Source organism: Bidens hawaiensis, unplaced genomic scaffold (assembly GCF_021521415.1).
Source record: "Bidens hawaiensis isolate Kalapana, Puna unplaced genomic scaffold, B.hawaiensis_p1.1 tig00024240_1, whole genome shotgun sequence".
Lineage (NCBI taxonomy): Eukaryota > Viridiplantae > Streptophyta > Magnoliopsida > Asterales > Asteraceae > Bidens > Bidens hawaiensis.
The window spans coordinates 29,699-48,744 of record NW_027493814.1 but is presented as its reverse complement, the minus strand read 5'-3'; the positions used below and the strand labels follow the sequence as shown (position 1 = coordinate 48,744).

Sequence of the window (19,046 nt, the reverse complement as noted above, 5' to 3'; positions counted from 1 at the left end):
AATATGTTGTTAGAAAAGGTTTGTTAATCTTTCCGGGCACGCTTAGATATTACTGTTTAAGTTTGTCATTTTTCGGGTATGGTTTGATATGATAAGTTCCCTCGAACAAGGGCATACCTGATGATTGAATGTGTTTATCCTAGCAAGCTTAGTGCTAACTGAGGATTTTCGAGCAAGCTCTATGAAATTTTAGACTATAGCACACTTAAATGTTTATGTGTTTAATTTCATTCCGAGCATGCTCTGTGATATATGTGTTTATGATTTCTTTGAAATTACAAGTGTTTTCGGGCAAACTTTGTTTTCCGAGCACACTTTATATTTTGGGTACACTTGTGTTCCTTCAATATACTTGGTAATTTTTAAAACCTAACTTTCCGAGTACACTGTCTGCTAGAATTTGGTCTCGAGCACACTTTGTATTATATGAAAGTTATTCGGGTATACTTTGCATAAGATTGTTGTCCGAGCACACTTTACATTTGAAAGAGTGCTCGAGCACAATCTTCATACAAGCATACTTGAATGAATGCATTGATTGAATATGTGAGTTAGTATGATGAAATTGTTTAGACTCATACTTGAATGAATACGTTGTTTGAAAATGTTAGTGATTATGATTTTTAGGGTTCATGCTAGATAAGTTTTAATTTGAATTTGAGAAATTTTTGGGAGGATCTTAATTGATTCTTAGTAAGAATGTTTATTTGATAACTATATTTGATTATTTGTCTTGCGATTTATTTCTCAAGAAATCAAGTATTTCGGGTAAGCTTTCTTCATTATATCTTAACTTTAAAATTAATTTACTTGTAGGCATGTCAGATCTGCATCCTTCTTGATTGTTGCCAAGGCCTTCCCATCCGAGTTCCTCAGCATATAGTGGCCAGTGTCTTCTTTGTATTCAACTTCTGTAATGACACCGTTCTTCTGCACTGTGTAATTTGGCCTTCTCATCCTTCTTCCCAAGCTTATACAAGTCTCCATGTTGGACAGAGGATTCTGATCTCGGACTCTTATCTGGTAGTTCAGTTCAGCCCTGTCCATTTTCTTCAGTTTTTCTGACCTCTTTGACTTGTGAAGTTGGATCAGTCTCCAACTTCTCTTTTCTTTCAAAAATTTGAACCCATCAGCAGCCTGTTCTTGCAGATACTTAGATAAGTCATTCATCTGTCTTCCTGCTGATCTGTCCCTGTTCCTGTAATCATACAAGTGAAGTGTGGCCATCCTTCTTAATTGATCTTCATTATACTCACGGAAGTCACTTCTGACCACAATCTCAGACTATGTGCTGATGATCTTACTGATATAAGAGACTTGGTGATACCAGAAGGACACACTCACTACTGTAACACCCCGTAACCGCAGCGGAAACGTAAACGGGATGCAACAGACACATCTGATATCAACAGCATTGCTTATAAAGAAAACACCACTACAATAATTTGAACGTATTACATTGTTCCGAGTTTCGTTACCGACTAGGCGTTATCACATAAGTTTTACCAATAGTACGTTAACATATTTAATACAAAATATAGACTCTTAAGCTTCCACAAAATAGCACACATCATCAAGCACGTATCACTCATTCCAATTTGGGTGTACCTAGAAAGCATGTAAAGAAAACGGGTCAACTACGAATAGTTGGTGAGTTTCACTAATTTAAGTAAACCATGACAAATCATTTTAATAATCATAAATTAATGATGTAATTATGCTGAGCCTACAAGTGAAAACTCTGTTAACCCAGAAACACATTTAATAACCTCTGGGGACACTGTTAACCCAGAAATACATTTAATAACCTCTGGGGACACTGTTAACCCAGAACACTGTTTCGGGCCTTACAATATTAGCAACTCAGACAATTACCATCTTGATACATTACCGTACGATTCCCGTACAATAAACATTATATAATACATTCATTTCCATGCGATCGGCATGTACGTCAACACTTTGATAAAAACATGCTTTCCGCCCCGGGAAAATATTTAAAACAGTTCAATAAAAAGGGGCTCGTGAAACTCACCTTTTTTGTGAGCAAGATGTAATACTGTGAACAGCTACCGGCCCGGATCTGTAATACGATCCCTAAGTCGTTACTACACAATTTCTATTAATATAACTTAAATTCGTGTTAACCGGTACGTCTGGGGACACTGTTAACCCAGTACCGTACACGATCCGGGGACAATGTTAACCCCGAAACACTTCTCAGGACTTAGATTGTGATATCACTTAGAGTTCTTTAGTCAAAATTACCATTAGTTTGTTTTCTCGTTTTGCGTGCCTAGCATGGTTAACCGTCTTTATGTTTTCAAAAATGAGTTTGGTCACATATGACCCGAAAATAGTTGTTACTGATATTTTAATTAAAGTGGTGAAATTAGAGCTCGGTTTAGACACCCCGTTCGGCCGCGGGGCCCGTTTCCGTCTTTAGTATACCGGAAACTGCTAAATCGGGTAAAATTACCCAAATTATCCGAATTACTTTCGGATGATTTATTTTTACTTGATTAACTTAGTTTCATGAAAATAGTTCATTTTTAGGGTTTTTATACACCAGTCAGCTCGCTTAGGCGAACTTTGCCGGTTTACACGTTTTAAGCTTTAAAAGTTTGTTTTTAAGTTCCATTTAGCACAAATAAATATCCGTTTAGTCTCGAATCTTGAAATTTTGCACAATTCAGTTTTTGACAGTAAGGAATTTTATAAAATATTTCCAGATTTAATTTCTATATTTAACATTTATTTATCTATTTTTAAACGTCATTTAAACACCAAATATGTCGAAAATACCAAATGACCTTAGAAAAATCCCAAATTTATTCTGGGATGACCCCTGCCATCCACATAGTCCCCTGTAATTTTTCCAGAACCAAAATCTCATTTTTCATGCCATTTTCACCAAAACCGAGCTAGAAAACCCTAGAACTCGTTTTACCGAAAAGCCTACTTAGACTTCTCCAATAGACCTGAAATTTTGTGTGTGACTTTTATATGTTATAAAAAGCTTATCTAAATTTTTCCAGAATTTTTCATGATGTTTAGCTATTTTTTACCATTTTTAGCCAAAACCGAGCATTAAATTCACCAAATATTCATCCTTTATCCAAAAATTTCCAAAATTTCACAGATCTCATATTTTCATGTGTAGATCATCTCTGTGAAATTTCATGACTCAACTCTAAGTCTACCACAATCTGTCCAAATCTTACAAATCATACGAAAAACCGAACTACCTTGTGTTTCTAGCTTTAGATCGCAAAGATCTTGCTTTCTAGCCTTTGCTAGCAACTAGATACAACACCTACAAGCACAACAACACCACACCAAGCAAGTTATACCCACAATCAGGCCATTTCTTTAATGGTTTCGGTTAAGACATCAAAACAATGATTTTAACCGTAAAAATTCGTTTTTGACTCTTTTAACTCCTTTCTTGGACCAAGATCCCTTGTATAACTTGTATACATCACTTGATCATGCAAGAATCGGTTTCATCTTTGGTTTTTCACCCATTTTTCTCTTGAAACCTCATTTTCTCAAGATCTTGGAATTAAAAAACAAGATCAAACCATAATAACATGTTTATACCTTGTGGATCTTCTTAAAAATCAAAGGTTTTTGGTTGAATGTGCAAAGGATGGAGAGAAATGTGGAGTTGTGATTTTAGAAAAAAGAAAATGAAGTGTGTATGTGTGTGATGGGGGACCGATCGGTCCTAGTAGTGGTGTGGGGTGGGGCCCACATCTCTAATCTTGGCCACACATTCGGATTGTGTAATCCGGATAATGTTGTGGATAATCTGGTTCAGTTCGTTTTTCGGTTAAACGTTTAATTCGGCTTAAAACGAGGCTAAAACGGCCGTTTTTCGGCTTAAAAATGAAATTTATATAAAACCGATTTAAAAACTTTAAAAACATAAACCATGACATTTATTGACTTAACACATCATATTGTCGGTAGTTGTGCATCTTTTTCGGCTTGATCGATCGTCTCTTGCTTGGTTTGATGTTAAAGGTTTCGTTTAACGTACCGACGTACTAATAAATCGAAATCCTTTTTCTGTGCTATAATTCACTTATCCCGAAGCCTTAATACTTCGTAAACCTTACTAAACATCATATATTTCATCTATGACGTAATCCCCGATTCGTTCGGGTTTCAATAACCGTTCATCGGTTAATCGTAATTCCAATACGACTAACTGTACATTCGAGTATAATTCGTACTGTGAATCTTATATACTCGTACAAACACATTATAATTCATATATTTAGTATTAAATAACACATAAATGGTACATTCCGGCTAGGGTATACCTGAATTTGCCGGAATCGTTACATTCTCCCCCCGTTATAAAAATTTCGTCCTCGAAATTTTACGCGTCAACTACTTCCTTTTGAGGAAATAGGTGGGGGTATTTCTTCCGAAATTCGTCCTTTCGTTCCCATGTATATTCTGGGCCTCGTTGCGAGTTCCATCTAACTTTGTCCAACGAGATCTTATTGTGTCTAAGTTGCTTGATTTTCCCGTCCACTATTTCTATGGGTTCCTCTACGAAATTAAGCTTATCATTTAATTGGACACCCTCTAGTGGTAACACCGATGTCTCATCCGACAGACACCTTTTCAAGTTCGACACGTGAAACACGTTGTGAACTGCACTTAATTCTTCAGGCAGTTCTAACCGGTATGCTACAGGACCGATTTTTGCAGTAATGTCGAATTGTCCAATGTATCTAGGGGCTAACTTCCCCGCCTTTCCAAATCTGACTACTCCTTTCCAAGGTGATACTTTCAAATATACTTTATCACCTTCCTCAAATGATAACGGTTTTCGACGGGTATCGGCATAACTCTTCTGCCGATCCCGTGCGGCCTTCAGATTGTTCTTAATTTCAAGGATTTTGCTGGTCGTTTCCTGGACCAGATCTGATCTAATAACCTGTGTGTCGCCCACTTCAGTCCAGCAGAGTGGTGATCGGCACTTCTGTCCATACAATGCTTCGTAAGGTGCTGCCTTTATACTGCTATGGTAACTGTTATTATAGGAAAATTCAACGAGTGGGAGATGTTGATCCTAATTTCCCTTAAAATCCAGTACGCATGCACGAAGCAAATCCTCCAGGGTTTGAATGGTTCTCTCAGACTGACCATCGGTCTGAGGGTGGTAAGCTGTGCTTAGATTAATACGCGTTCCCAGCGCTTCTTGTACAGCTTGCCAAAGATTGGAGGTGAAATGGCTATCTCGGTCGGAGATGATTGAGATGGGTATCCCATGACGAGACACAATTTCATTTATATAAATCTGCGCAAGTCTCTCGGTGTTATAATTATTTCTAATCGTAATAAAATGTGCCGATTTGGTTAATCGATCCACGACTACCCAAATTGCATCATGTCCTCGGGACGTCTTGGGGAGATGTGTCACAAAATCCATCGTGATCTGCTCCCACTTCCATTCAGGAATTTCCGGTTGTTGTAACATTCCCGAAGGTTTCTGGTGCTCCGCCTTAACCCTCGCACACGTCGTACACTTGCCGACGTATGTGGCTATATCCTTTTTCATACCCGGCCACCAGTAGAACTCCTTCACATCCTTGTACATCTTATCCGATCCCGGATGTATGGAATATTTTGATTTATGCGCTTCGTCCATGATTAATTCATGAAGGTCATGGAGGGTCGGGATCCAAATCCGATTTTTGAAATAAAGAATTTCGTCCACGCGCTGTTCGAAATTCTTCTCGTTACCATAAAGTCCCTCTTTTACCAATTGTTCCTCTTTCAACGCCTCGCGTTGAGCGACTCGAACCTGGTCCGAAAGGTTCGACTGGACTATCATTTCCAGTGCTCGCACTCGCAATGGCTTAACCCGATCCTTCCTACTCAGGGCATCGGCTACGACGTTAGCTTTGCCGGGGTGATAACGGATGTCACAGTCATAGTCGCTTAACAACTCGACCCATCTTCGTTGTCTCATATTCAGTTCTTTCTGATCGAATATGTGTTGCAAACTTTTATGATCGGTGAAGATGGTGCACTTTGTACCGTAGAGATAATGTCTCCAGATTTTAAGTGCGAAGATAACTGCTCCCAGTTCTAAGTCATGAGTAGTGTAATTTTTCTCGTGTATTTTTAACTGTCGAGAAGCATAGGCTATGACCTTATTATTTTGCATCAACACGCATCCTAACCCTCTCCGGGATGCGTCACAATACACGACAAAACCATCGTCTCCGTCGGGGAGACTTAAGATCGGCGCTTGGCACAATCTTTGTTTTAGCGTTTGAAACGCCGTTTCCTGCTCTTCACCCCATTCATACTTTCGATCTTTTTGGGTCAGAAGGGTTAAAGGTTGGGCGATGCTGGAAAAGTTCTCTATAAATCGACGATAATATCCAGCTAAGCCTAAGAATTGGCGGATTTCCTTTGGCGATTTTGGCGCTTCCCAATTCTTAACTGCTTCAACCTTACTTGGATCAACGTGTATTCCTTGATGGTTTATAACGTGACCAAGGAATTGCAGTTCTTGTAACCAGAAGTTACACTTGGAGAATTTTGCATACAACTTCTCCTGATTTAGAAGCTCTAAAATTAATCTTAAGTGTTGTTCGTGCTCTTCTTTACTCTTCGAGTATATCAAAATATCGTCAATAAATACGATGACGAATTTATCGAGGTAGGGTTTACAGACTCGATTCATGAGATCCATGAACACTGCTGGCGCATTTGTTAGCCCGAAAGGCATAACTAAGAACTCGTAATGGCCGTAGCGAGTCCGGAATGCGGTTTTTGGGATATCCTCCTCCTGAATTCTAACCTGATGGTATCCCGATCTAAGATCAATTTTTGAGAAATAGCTCGCACCTTGCAGTTGGTCGAACAGGTCATCAATTCGGGGGAGAGGATACCTATTTTTGATTGTCAACTTGTTCAGCTCCCTGTAATCAATGCACATTCTAAGGCTTCCGTCCTTCTTTTTCACGAATAGTACCGGTGCACCCCACGGGGAATAACTAGGACGTATAAATCCTTTATCCAACAATTCTTGCAATTGGTTGGATAATTCTTGCATCTCTGATGGTGTAAGTCGGTAGGGTGCCCTAGCAACAGGGCCAGCTTGAGGTAATAGATCGATTCTGAATTCGACCTGTCGGGTTGGCGGTAATCCAGGAAGTTCTTCTGGGAAGACTTGTGGAAATTCGCGTATCACTGGAATATCATCCACCCGTTTCTCCTCAGAATCAGTGGCCGTCAAGCTTGCTAGATACGCCACGCATCCTTGGCGTATGTATTTTAACACCTTGAGGTGGGATATAAATGGTATCATGGTGCCTGACTTTTCTCCTTGCACTAATATCTCTTCGTCATCCGACACCCGGATCTTGACGATTTTCTTTTCACAGTTTATTTCTACTTTGTTACGTGCTAACCAATCCATTCCCACTATCACGTCAAAACTACCCAATTCTACCGGTAACAAGTCAATCGGAAGGGATTGATCGTTCAGAATAAAAGGGCAATTCCGAACTATCTGATTAACTATCATGGTTTTACCGTTAGCGAATTCTACGGTGTAAGGTTCTATGGTTTCACCAATTGGGAGGTTTGCTATCGACAGGAATCTAACGGAGACAAAACTTCTATCGGCGCCCGTATCAAATAATACAGAAGCGTAATGATCAGAGACGAGGAATGTACCTGTCACTACGCTGGGGTCCTGGCGTGCTTCGTTCGCCCCCATCACGAATGCTCGGCCTCGCGCCGGATTGGACGACGATGCCTGACCCGCGGTTTGCCGCCCATTTCCTCCCTGGTTCAGCTTCGGACAGTTTCTCTTGAAGTGATCTGTGCCACCGCATTCAAAGCAAGCACGACTGGTGGTCATCACTTGATTTCCTTGTGGGTTTTGTTGTCGGGCTGATTGGGTCCTAAATGGCTGCGCACGGATAGGTTGCGGTTGCCGGTTCAAGTTGTTCAGGTTTGTCCTACAACTCGGTGGGTAGTGCCCAATCCTGCCGCACCGGTGGCACACCACTTCTTTGCACATGCCACCATGGTGGTAACCGCATTTCCCACACTTAGGAAACGTTCCCTTCTGCGGTTCTTGCCTTCCGCCTGAACTAGTCATGGCGTAGTTCTGGGCAGTGGGCCTAGCACGTTTACCTTGCTGCTTTTCCTGGATCCTATGGTCATGTGTACCCCGCTTTCCCCCAGCGGACTCTCCCGCCACCTTCAGTGACCCGCTCCTTACGAAATCATACGTGACGATACCAGCTTGCGTCACCGCACCCTCATACGTCTGGTGTCCCCCAGAATTGACTATACTCCTTACAACTGGAGTTAGCCCCCAAATATAACGCTCAACCCTCTTCGACTCTGGGGTGACCAACCATGGTACCAATCGCGACAACTCATTAAACCGGTTCGTATAACCCAAATGGTCTGCCCCCTGCATCTCCAGGTTCCACAATTCATTTTCTAATTTTTGCAATTCGTTTTTCGGGCAGAAATGTTCCAGTACAAGAGCCTTGAGCTCTGTCCAGGTCATGCGGTTTGTCGCCGTCTGACCCCGGGTCTGCACTATCGTGTTCCACCATGTCAAGGCATGGTCCGTGAATGTGCAGGTAGCATACTTAACAACACAATCCTCGGGGCAGTTGCTGATATTCACAACGGATTCTATTTTCTCCATCCACTTAACCAACCCATTTCGTCCTTCAGACCCGCTAAACTCTAGAGGTTTGCACAACATAAAGTCTTTGATCAAACATCCCCTGGATGCACGAATCGGTTCAGTACGGTTCGTCTCTACCGTAGGTATAGGGCCATTACTGTCTGTAACGACCACCCTAGGCGGTGCGTCATTACTCGGAATCGTGTTATCATTCTGTGGAGGATTAATATTTTGTTCCCCGTCATTATTGGTGGTCGTTTGATTGCTCGGAGGGGCTGGATTGGTCGAATTGTTAATACTGGCGGCGATGCGCGATACTATATCCGGTATCGCCGCCTCTAACTGTTGAGCAATCAAACGGCTCACGTCCACTTCCGACAATTGGGCTAAACGTTTTGGTGCCATTCTACACAACATCAAGAAAATATATATAATTAATACAAGTTCCAATCATAAAACACAACAAACATTCCGTTCATTAGTAAACATTAGTACATATTACATCCATATCAGTTCACATACTTTCCTGTCATCATTACATAAGTTAAGTTTTCATACAAAGGGCCTATGTCGGCATCATCTCGACATAACCCGCAATGGGTCAGTGCTTGAATGATACCCAAAAGTATCTATAATGATATACCCCAAAAGAGACCCCCCCCCTAAGGGCCAGTGGTTGTATTATAACTACCCAAGATTCACTCTATGTTAGCATCACCACTAACTGCTTACACAGAGTATCAAAAAGCGGTCCATGTCTACTCCGATCCTAACACAACTAAACACGGTGGTATACCAAACCCACCAACACCGCCACCAACACCACCATCACAGCCAGCATAACCCGGATCCGCGTCTCCATCCGGCCGATCATCCACTGGGAGTATGAGCACTCCCTCTTCAGCTGGGAAATCGCATACTGGTGGTCCAGTATGCAGTCCCCCAGGTACATCCGCCTCTGTACCCCCACTGTCAAGGCGGCGGAGTGCTCATTCACCTGTTCGGTGAGCACTCGCAGCCATGCCGCCGCATCCCTTTCCTGCCTAGGGAGGCCCCACACGGGTGGAGTCACAGGCTCGGGCTGGGAGCGGGAGGACTCGCCCCTGCGGGTAGCAGGTCTGGGTGGGGGCGAGGTAGGTGGGACATGTGGGACACTGATCCGTGCCGTGAGGCGGGGTCCGAATCCGGGCGGGACAGGGATTGCCTATGGTGCGGGCGGGGTAGGGGATCTGGCAATCCTGACTGGGGAGGACTGGCCAGAGCTCCTACGACTACCCTCGCTAGGCTCAGAGCTGGATGATACGCGTATGCTCCCAGAGTTCCCGGAGCTGACTTCCTCCGGGTCCTCCTCCATCGACAAACTAGGAGTTCTCGACATTCTTTCCTGCACACAAGTTAACAAACATGTAGTTCTTTCCATAGTGTAAATCATAATCAAATTAATATGCACTTACTTATACAACTTGACCACATAACTATATTATCATATATTTGCACATATGTTGCCAATTTTACCGATTAAAGTCCCCCGTGACTTCCCCTGAATTCCCTCGTGCGGACAAGTCTGTTATTATGTTCCGGACCATAATAACTCACTTGTCCATCCAAGTTCATCCAGACCTTGTCACAATAAATTATTAGTTGATATTCAGATCCTATAACACTTGAGCTACTGGTTATATTTTAGGTATCTTTTAAAGACATCCTAATTCTTTATAACCAATGGCTCTGATACCAAGTTCTGTAACACCCCGTAACCGCAGCGGAAACGTAAACGGGATGCAACAGACACATCTGATATCAACAGCATTGCTTATAAAGAAAACACCACTACAATAAATTGAACGTATTACATTATTCCGAGTTTCGTTACCGACTAGGCGTTATCACATAAGTTTTACCAATAGTACGTTAACATATTTAATACAAAATATAGACTCTTAAGCTTCCACAAAATAGCACACATCATCAAGCACGTATCACTCATTCCAATTTGGGTGTACCTAGAAAGCATGTAAAGAAAACGGGTCAACTACGAATAGTTGGTGAGTTTCACTAATTTAAGTAAACCATGACAAATCATTTTAATAATCATAAATTAATGATGTAATTATGCTGAGCCTACAAGTGAAAACTCTGTTAACCCAGAAACACATTTAATAACCTCTGGGGACACTGTTAACCCAGAAACACATTTAATAACCTCTGGGGACACTGTTAACCCAGAAATACATTTAATAACCTCTGGGGACACTGTTAACCCAGAACACTGTTTCGGGCCTTACAATATTAGCAACTCAGACAATTACCATCTTGATACATTACCGTACGATTCCCGTGCAATAAACATTATATAATACATTCATTTCCATGCGATCGGCATGTACTTCAACACTTTGATAAAAACATGCTTCCGCCCCGGGAAAATATTTAAAACAGTTCAATAAAAAGGGGCTCGTGAAACTCACCTTTTTTGTGAGCAAGATGTAATACTGTGAACAGCTACCGGCCCGGATCTGTAATACGATCCCTAAGTCGTTACTACACAATTTCTATTAATATAACTTAAATTCGTGTTAACCGGTACGTCTGGGGACACTGTTAACCCAGTATCGTACACGATCCGGGGACAATGTTAACCCCGAAACACTTCTCAGGACTTAGATTGTGATATCACTTAGAGTTCTTTAGTCAAAATTACCATTAGTTTGTTTTCTCGTTTTGCGTGCCTAGCACGGTTAACCGTCTTTATGTTTTCAAAAATGAGTTTGGTCACATACGACCCGAAAATAGTTGTTACTGATATTTTAATTAAAGTGGTGAAATTAGAGCTCGGTTTAGACACCCCGTTTGACCGCGGGGCCCGTTTCCGTCTTTAGTATACCGGAAACTGCTAAATCGGGTAAAATTACCCAAATCATCCGAATTTCTTTCGGATGATTTATTTTTACTTGATTAACTTAGTTTCATGAAAATAGTTCATTTTTAGGGTTTTTATACACCAGTCAGCTCGCTTAGGCGAACTTTGCCGGTTTACACGTTTTAAGCTTTAAAAGTTTGTTTTTAAGTTCCATTTAGCACAAATAAATATCCGTTTAGTCTCGAATCTTGAAATTTTGCACAATTCAGTTTTTGACAGTAAGGAATTTTATAAAATATTTCCAGATTTAATTTCTATATTTAACATTTATTTATCTATTTTTAAACGTCATTTAAACACCAAATATTCGAAAATACCAAATGACCTTAGAAAAATCCCAAATTTTTTCTGGGATGACCCCTGCCATCCACATAGTCCCCTGTAATTTTTCCAGAACCAAAATCTCATTTTTCATGCCATTTTCACCAAAACCGAGCTAGAAAACCCTAGAACTCGTTTTACCGAAAAGCCTACTTAGACTTCTCCAATGGACCTAAAATTTTGTGTGTGACTTTTATATGTTATAAAAAGCTTATCTAAATATTTCCAGAATTTTTCATGTTGTTTAGCTATTTTTCACCATTTTTAGCCAAAACCGAGCATTAAATTCACCAAATATTCATCCTTTATCCAAAAATTACCAAAATTTCACAGATCTCATATTTTCATGTGTAGATCATCTCTGTTAAATTTCATGACTCAACTCTAAGTCTACCACAATCTGTCCAAATCTTACAAATCATACCCGAAAAACCGAACTACCTTGTGTTTCTAGCTTTAGATCGCAAAGATCTTGCTTTCTAGCCTTTGCTAGCAACTAGATACAACACCTACAAGCACAACAACACCACACCAAGCAAGTTATACCCACAATCAAGCCATTTCTTTAATGGTTTCGGTTAAGACATCAAAACAAAGATTTTGACCGTAAAAATTCGTTTTTGACTCTTTTAACTCTTTTCTTGGACCAAGATCCCTTGTATAACTTGTATACATCACTTGATCATGCAAGAATCGGTTTCATCTCGGGTTTTCACCCATTTTTCACTTGAAACCTCATTTTCTCAAGATCTTGGAATTAAAAAGCAAGATCAAACCATAATAACATGTTTATACCTTGTGGATCTTCTTAAAAATCAAAGGTTTTTGGTTGAATGTGCAAAGGATGGAGAGAAATGTGGAGTTGTGATTTTAGAAAAAAGAAAATGAAGTGTGTATGTGTGTGATGGGGGACCGATCGGTCCTAGTAGTGGTGTGGGGTGGGGCCCACATCTCTAATCTTGGCCACACATTCGGATTGTGTAATCCGGATAATGTTGTGGATAATCTGGTTCAGTTCGTTTTTCGGTTAAACGTTTAATTCGGCTTAAAACGAGGCTAAAACGGCCGTTTTTCGGCTTAAAAATGAAATTTATATAAAACCGATTTAAAAACTTTAAAAACTTAAACCATGACATTTATTGACTTAACACATCATATTGTCGGTAGTTGTGCATCTTTTTCGGCTTGATCGATCGTCTCTTGCTTGGTTTGATGTTAAAGGTTTCGTTTAACGTACCGACGTACTAATAAATCGAAATCCTTTTTCTGTGCTATAATTCACTTATCCCGAAGCCTTAATACTTCGTAAACCTTACTAAACATCATATATTTCATCTATGACGTAATCCCCGATTCGTTCGGGTTTCAATAACCGTTCATCGGTTAATCGTAATTCCAATACGACTAACTGTACATTCGAGTATAATTCGTACTGTGAATCTTATATACTCGTACAAACACATTATAATTCATATATTTAGTATTAAATAACACATAAATGGTACATTCCGGCTAGGGTATACCTGAATTTGCCGGGATCGTTACACTACCAAGTGCTCAATATATTCAGAGAAAGAGCAGCATCTGTGATCCAGCTGAGAAGACAAGCAGCCTACAATGAGAGGAAAAGACAAATGAGATAGAATAGGCTTTGTTTTGTAATGTCTTCGGACAAGCTTCTGAATATGTAATGTTGTTTATGTAATTTGGTTATGAAATTTGACTTTAATTTGATGTGTATTTTGCTAAGTGTATGTAACCTTAGAGTGTTTTGGGTCAGCTGAGGTGTTCCAATCTAGGGGGAGATTGTTGGGTCAAGAGTTTGACCCAAATGAGGAGATTTGACCTAAATAAGAATATTGAAGATTGGAATCTTCTCAACCTCCTCAGAAACTGCTAAGTATTGAACCCGGGTACACCTTGGACCTTCGAGTAAGCTTTTACTTAGCCGAGTACGAGATTTTGCCTCCTGGGCAAGGTTTACTTCAAGTAGTCTTCTTTAGTGGATATCCGAGCAATGTATGCTTTTTAGTGTTTTCCCGAGTAAGGTTCATTAATTTGGCATATCCGAGCAAGGTTCACTTTGTCAAGCAGGATTGTTCTTCAAGACCAAGTATTTTACTCTTCCGAGTAAGGTTTGGTCAACCAAGTCCAAGAAACCAAGTATTTGGAAGACCGGGCAAGGTATTCTTTAATAATTGTGGTCCAAGTATACTTGATGAGTTGATGGAATATCTCTAAGTTATATCGAGTAAGGTTCTGCTCAAGCAAGGTATGTACTCCCGAGTACGCCTTATCAATAAGTTATTCAACTGACAATGAGCCGAACAGGATCATAGAAGAACAAGGTTGCTCGTAAGGATTTGTCGAGCAAAGTTTGATAAGTCCAAGAAGATTGAAGTCTACTCGGTGAATAATTTACTTGGTAAAATATTCTTTAAGTAAAGTCTACCCGGAAACTGATTCCGAGTACACTTCTATGTTTACCAAGTCTGAAGGAAGGCCGAGTACACTGCGTACTCGGAGACTGAAGTTTAATGAAAAGCCTACCCGGAAGACTTGTTTTACACTTAGTATAATTTTTGAATATGTAAATTGAATATGTACTATCGGATAGGGTTTCTAGAAGGAATGATAGCTGTCATAGGTTGGCAGGCCTATAAATAGAATAATTAAGGCACGCCGCAAAAAAAAAAAAACAAGAGACAGAGAGGATAAGACCGACACATTAATTAAGAGAATATTTTGTGTGTGACGGCTGTCCTAGGATTCCTCTTAAACCCTAATCGACTATCCTTTTGTATGACTAACGTTATATAAATGGAAGTTTTTTGAGTGAATCCTTCGTGTGTCTTCGTATTTTTGAATATTCACTACAACCGTATGTTTGTTATTGATTCCGCCCTTAACAAACGGTCATCTTTCAAAACATAGTAACCCGTCATTAACTCGCTTGTCAACACGATTAATTTTGTGTGAGTTATGACATGATTGATTAAGATCCGATCCGAAACGACCTGACAGATATATATATATTTAATAACTATTAATTGATATATATATATATATATATATATATATATATATATATATAATTTTATGAAAAAATATCTAAATACATATTATTTTATATAAAAAGTTATTATGAAAATAAATATACAAATATAATTAGAAGTATATAAAAAACTAATTAATAAATATTAAACGAGTCGAGCCCGAGCCGAGCTCGAGCTAGAAAAACTATGAAACGAGCCGAGCTTGAGCTTCATAAATAAAGATTAAAATGAGCCGAGCTCGAGCTCGAGCTCTGTATAAGTTAAACGAGTCGAGCTCGAGTCTGATCGAGCTCGGGCTCAGATCGACTCGTTTGCACCCCTAGTTATGACACTTGTTTAACCTTGTTTTTTATTAAATCACAACAGTCTAGCATCAAAATCTCGTGCTAGAGTGAGAGGGCTGGTTTCTGGTTAACACATCCCAAAAATCCTAAACAAATAAAAAGTCAATAAAAACATGAAAAGACATAAAACATGCCAAAAAACTCGCAATGCAATAACTATAATATGATTCCATCTTCTTCTCCATTAGATCTAACATTCATTTCCCAACCCAAAACAAAACAAACCTCTTATTATGGCTCTCTCTCGAATTAAGGGTCGCCTTACGACAGCTTCATCAGGCCAACCGCCTTCTCCGACTGCAAATGCACTGAAAAACATCCCGGAATTTGATATGCCTGAATACATGAACAGACCACCCATCGCAGAGGTCGAATACCGGTTGATCAAATCCAAGGACAAGAGTTCCATCCAAAAGATGATTGACTCTGCGGTTAAGTTTGGGATGTTTCAATTGACTGGTCATGGGATATCGCCCGAGGAGCTAAATGTGGCCTTCACGGAGGCCGAGTTTTGTTTCGGGTTGTTGGCCGAAAGGTGGAGCCGCGACGGTGATAGGGAGGAGTTCGCTTGGTCTCGATCTGCCATGACCGCCGTGGAACGCCGTAAAGAGGTTAATAACGACGACCAGTATCTTATGTTTAGGTTTGTTCTAATATTCATCAATACGTAAATCCATTTCTTGGCACTTCTAACTATTAAAAAACTCAGTTTAGATTTTCCGCAGAATGATTTTTCCCCATATTTTGTTTTTACAAATAATGTTTCTATATTAATTTTAATTCAAAAGACGTTTATATATTAATTATTTTCAATGCCAAGAAACGTTTCCATATTCATTTTTTTATTTTACAAATAGGGATTTTTATTATCTTTTTTAAAAATCTATATTTTTAAATTTTTGGTATTTATTTTAAATTTACGTTCAACAATTAACGTAATAAACTTTTGTAAAACATTAAACGATTAAGAAAACTATTATGAGTATAGGAAAACTGTTAATCTATAAAGGGAGACAAACACGAATAGTGTAAGAAGTATTTGTGAACCCGAAAGAAACCCCTTAAATATTTCACGAAAAATATTTAAAAAATAATAACTCAAAATATAAATAAAAAACTATAAAAAAAACCCAATATAACATAATGCCGAGAAAAATATAGCACACTGTTAATTAACATAACACAATATAAAAAATGGAAACTATCAATAAAAAAGACACAATCAATTACGAAAATAAATAAAAAACAAAATGATATTTTTTTCAACAAATTTCTTTTTTTTTTTGAGGATGAGGAAGACGGGATGAACATTTTTGGTTTTTTTGTTTACTTTTTTGCTTTTATTAAATTTTGAGTGATGAGTTTTTTTTTATTATATTCTTTATTCTTTTTCTTTCTTTTCTTAATTTATTATTTTTTGAGGGTTTTTTATGAGCACAAATCGTTTGCATTTTTTTCAATGTTATATCCTTTTTGTAGAATAAGTTGAACATGTATGGATAAATACTATATACTATATTATGAGAGGCTGAATTGATAAACTAACATAAACAAGTATCATATTTCAAATTCTTGCCGCCGTAGCATCGCACGGGTTTCATACTAGTTATCTAGTTACAAATAAGTTTTTTTTTTAATTGTTATTAATCCGGATCTTAACTTCCAAAGCATAAAATCTGTTGTACTAGAATCGCACATGCGAAATTATTTTGGTTCGTAAGCACTTTAGAAGAATGCTTTTTTCTAATTTTATCCTCTCACAATTCAATTCTCAAGATTTTCCCACTTTCTTTTCTTCAAAAAGATGTGGTTTTTCCAAGTGTTCATTTGCAGTTTCTGGTAATTTGTATATTTGCAGACAAAAGATGGATAATCTGGCGAAAAAGCTCGAAACAATTGCGAAAGATGTGGCTCAGATCATCGGAACTAGTGGCGGTAAACAACCTAGGAAGAAAATTAAGGAAAATGAAACAAGAATGACGTTGTTCAAGCACAGTAACTCGTCTCTACAACCGCACACTCCACGTTCATGTCAAACTCCGGGTGCAATGGATGGGCCTAGACGGAATTCAGCCACATTTGCTCTCGGCCTTCACATTCCAACCGAGAGCGGAGAGTTTCGTCTCTTGTCTGAAGACGGACCTTTCTCGTTCCGCGCTAACCCTACCACAATTGTCTTCACCATGGGAGAACAGATGCAGGTGATCATTTCTAACCATTTTCTTTTAATTGTTTTTGCTTTTGTAATACAAAGATAATATTTTTTCAAAACTAAAGTACAACTAATGGCCATACATTTCAAGTACCTGATGAATAAAAGAGCAGTGCTCCAACGACATTTCCTGGTGACTTTTTCTGGGGTCACCACTCGCGTCTCACTCATGGCGATATGTCGTGCGCGATCAAGGGGTTTTACGACAGTGTTGTCTGTGATCATGGACGTTGTCTTTTGCCAATCGGTATACCCATGTAGCCAGATTTTGTTGGTCGTTCAAAAAAATAAAAAGTTCAAGTACCTGATGTGTCATCTGTGAGTGAACATTTGTGAAAACTTGGGATCAAAACCCTTACTAAATCCATAAATAATTTTTGCGTGTTACAGAAACTATTAAGTACAATTTAAATGGTAGTCTCATATCGTCAAAATGTTAGAGATAAAACATAAACCTAATCTATAACTATATGGATTGAACTTCTCATCTTCTATAGTTTTTATATACTTGCCTCTTTAAAATGCGAACATCCAACTTTTGATCATTCTCGTGTGCAACAAGTGTTCCTACTATGCTACGGCAACTCATTACCGCGCTTTGATAATATATGATTTAAGGAATGGAGCTATGGAGAGTTCAGATCTGTATTCGGGGAGATAAACATAGAACCAGATATTCAAGAAGATACAGGAGCATACTCCATTGAACTCAAGTGCTCACCTTCGATTCTAAATGAGGCAGTTGACAAAAATGACCGTATCTCTATAACTGATCAGATCATTTTTGTAGTCGTAGTTGCCATTGTTTACAAACTGTTTACCTATTTACTTTCTTGATTTCCTTGTCAAAAAGGCAAATCACTTGGCATACAATTATTGTTGTAATTCGGTCAAACCTAACGGTATATTGTTTATTTGAAAACCAAAACCAAACAGGTAGAAGGTTTGCAATATTGCAATGGATAGTTTTTACATTACCATGTAATTTTTATGATTCATGTTTCGTTAGTTGCTGGTTGAATGGTTGACTATGTATTAAGAAATATGCAATGAGTATATTGATTCTCGTATTAAAAATTGGTTTGCAAAAGACGAGATCAATTTTTAACACAATTCAAAGAACGGTGTATAACAACTATCAAGATATTAACGGTTTTAAAGCGGGTTGTAATTGGTTGTAAGACCCCAAACCTGGGCACGCTACTAAACATTGGATTTACACTTGGACTCGGTTTATTGTCAGAGATTAATCATTAAAACTTTCAGCGGAAACTAAAACTTTACATTTAACTTCTTTCTCTATTCTATTCTTCAACATGGATAGCCTCGTACGCACTTCAACTAGCGACATCATCTATAGCACCTGGATACATACTAAAAGTCAGTTACAAGCTGAGTGAATTTTAGTTTACGTAATCATTAGTTTATCTTTCAACATATAATATAAGTCATAAATTAATTACAACTTAGAAACATTCTTGCATAACATAACATTACACAT

The 19,046-nt window shown here is 38.8% G+C and overlaps 1 protein-coding gene across 1 annotated transcript; it reads left to right on the top strand.

Annotated features, from left to right (window-relative positions):
- Positions 1-15,566: 15,566 nt before the first annotated feature.
- On the top strand, positions 15,567-17,534 carry LOC143568889 (uncharacterized; the record flags this gene model as incomplete). Its single annotated transcript, XM_077054923.1, has 2 exons — positions 15,567-15,976; positions 17,192-17,534. Coding segments are annotated over exons 1-2 (753 nt in total), but the record flags the coding sequence as incomplete, so codon positions are not given.
- Between the last annotated feature and the right edge of the window lie 1,512 nt (positions 17,535-19,046).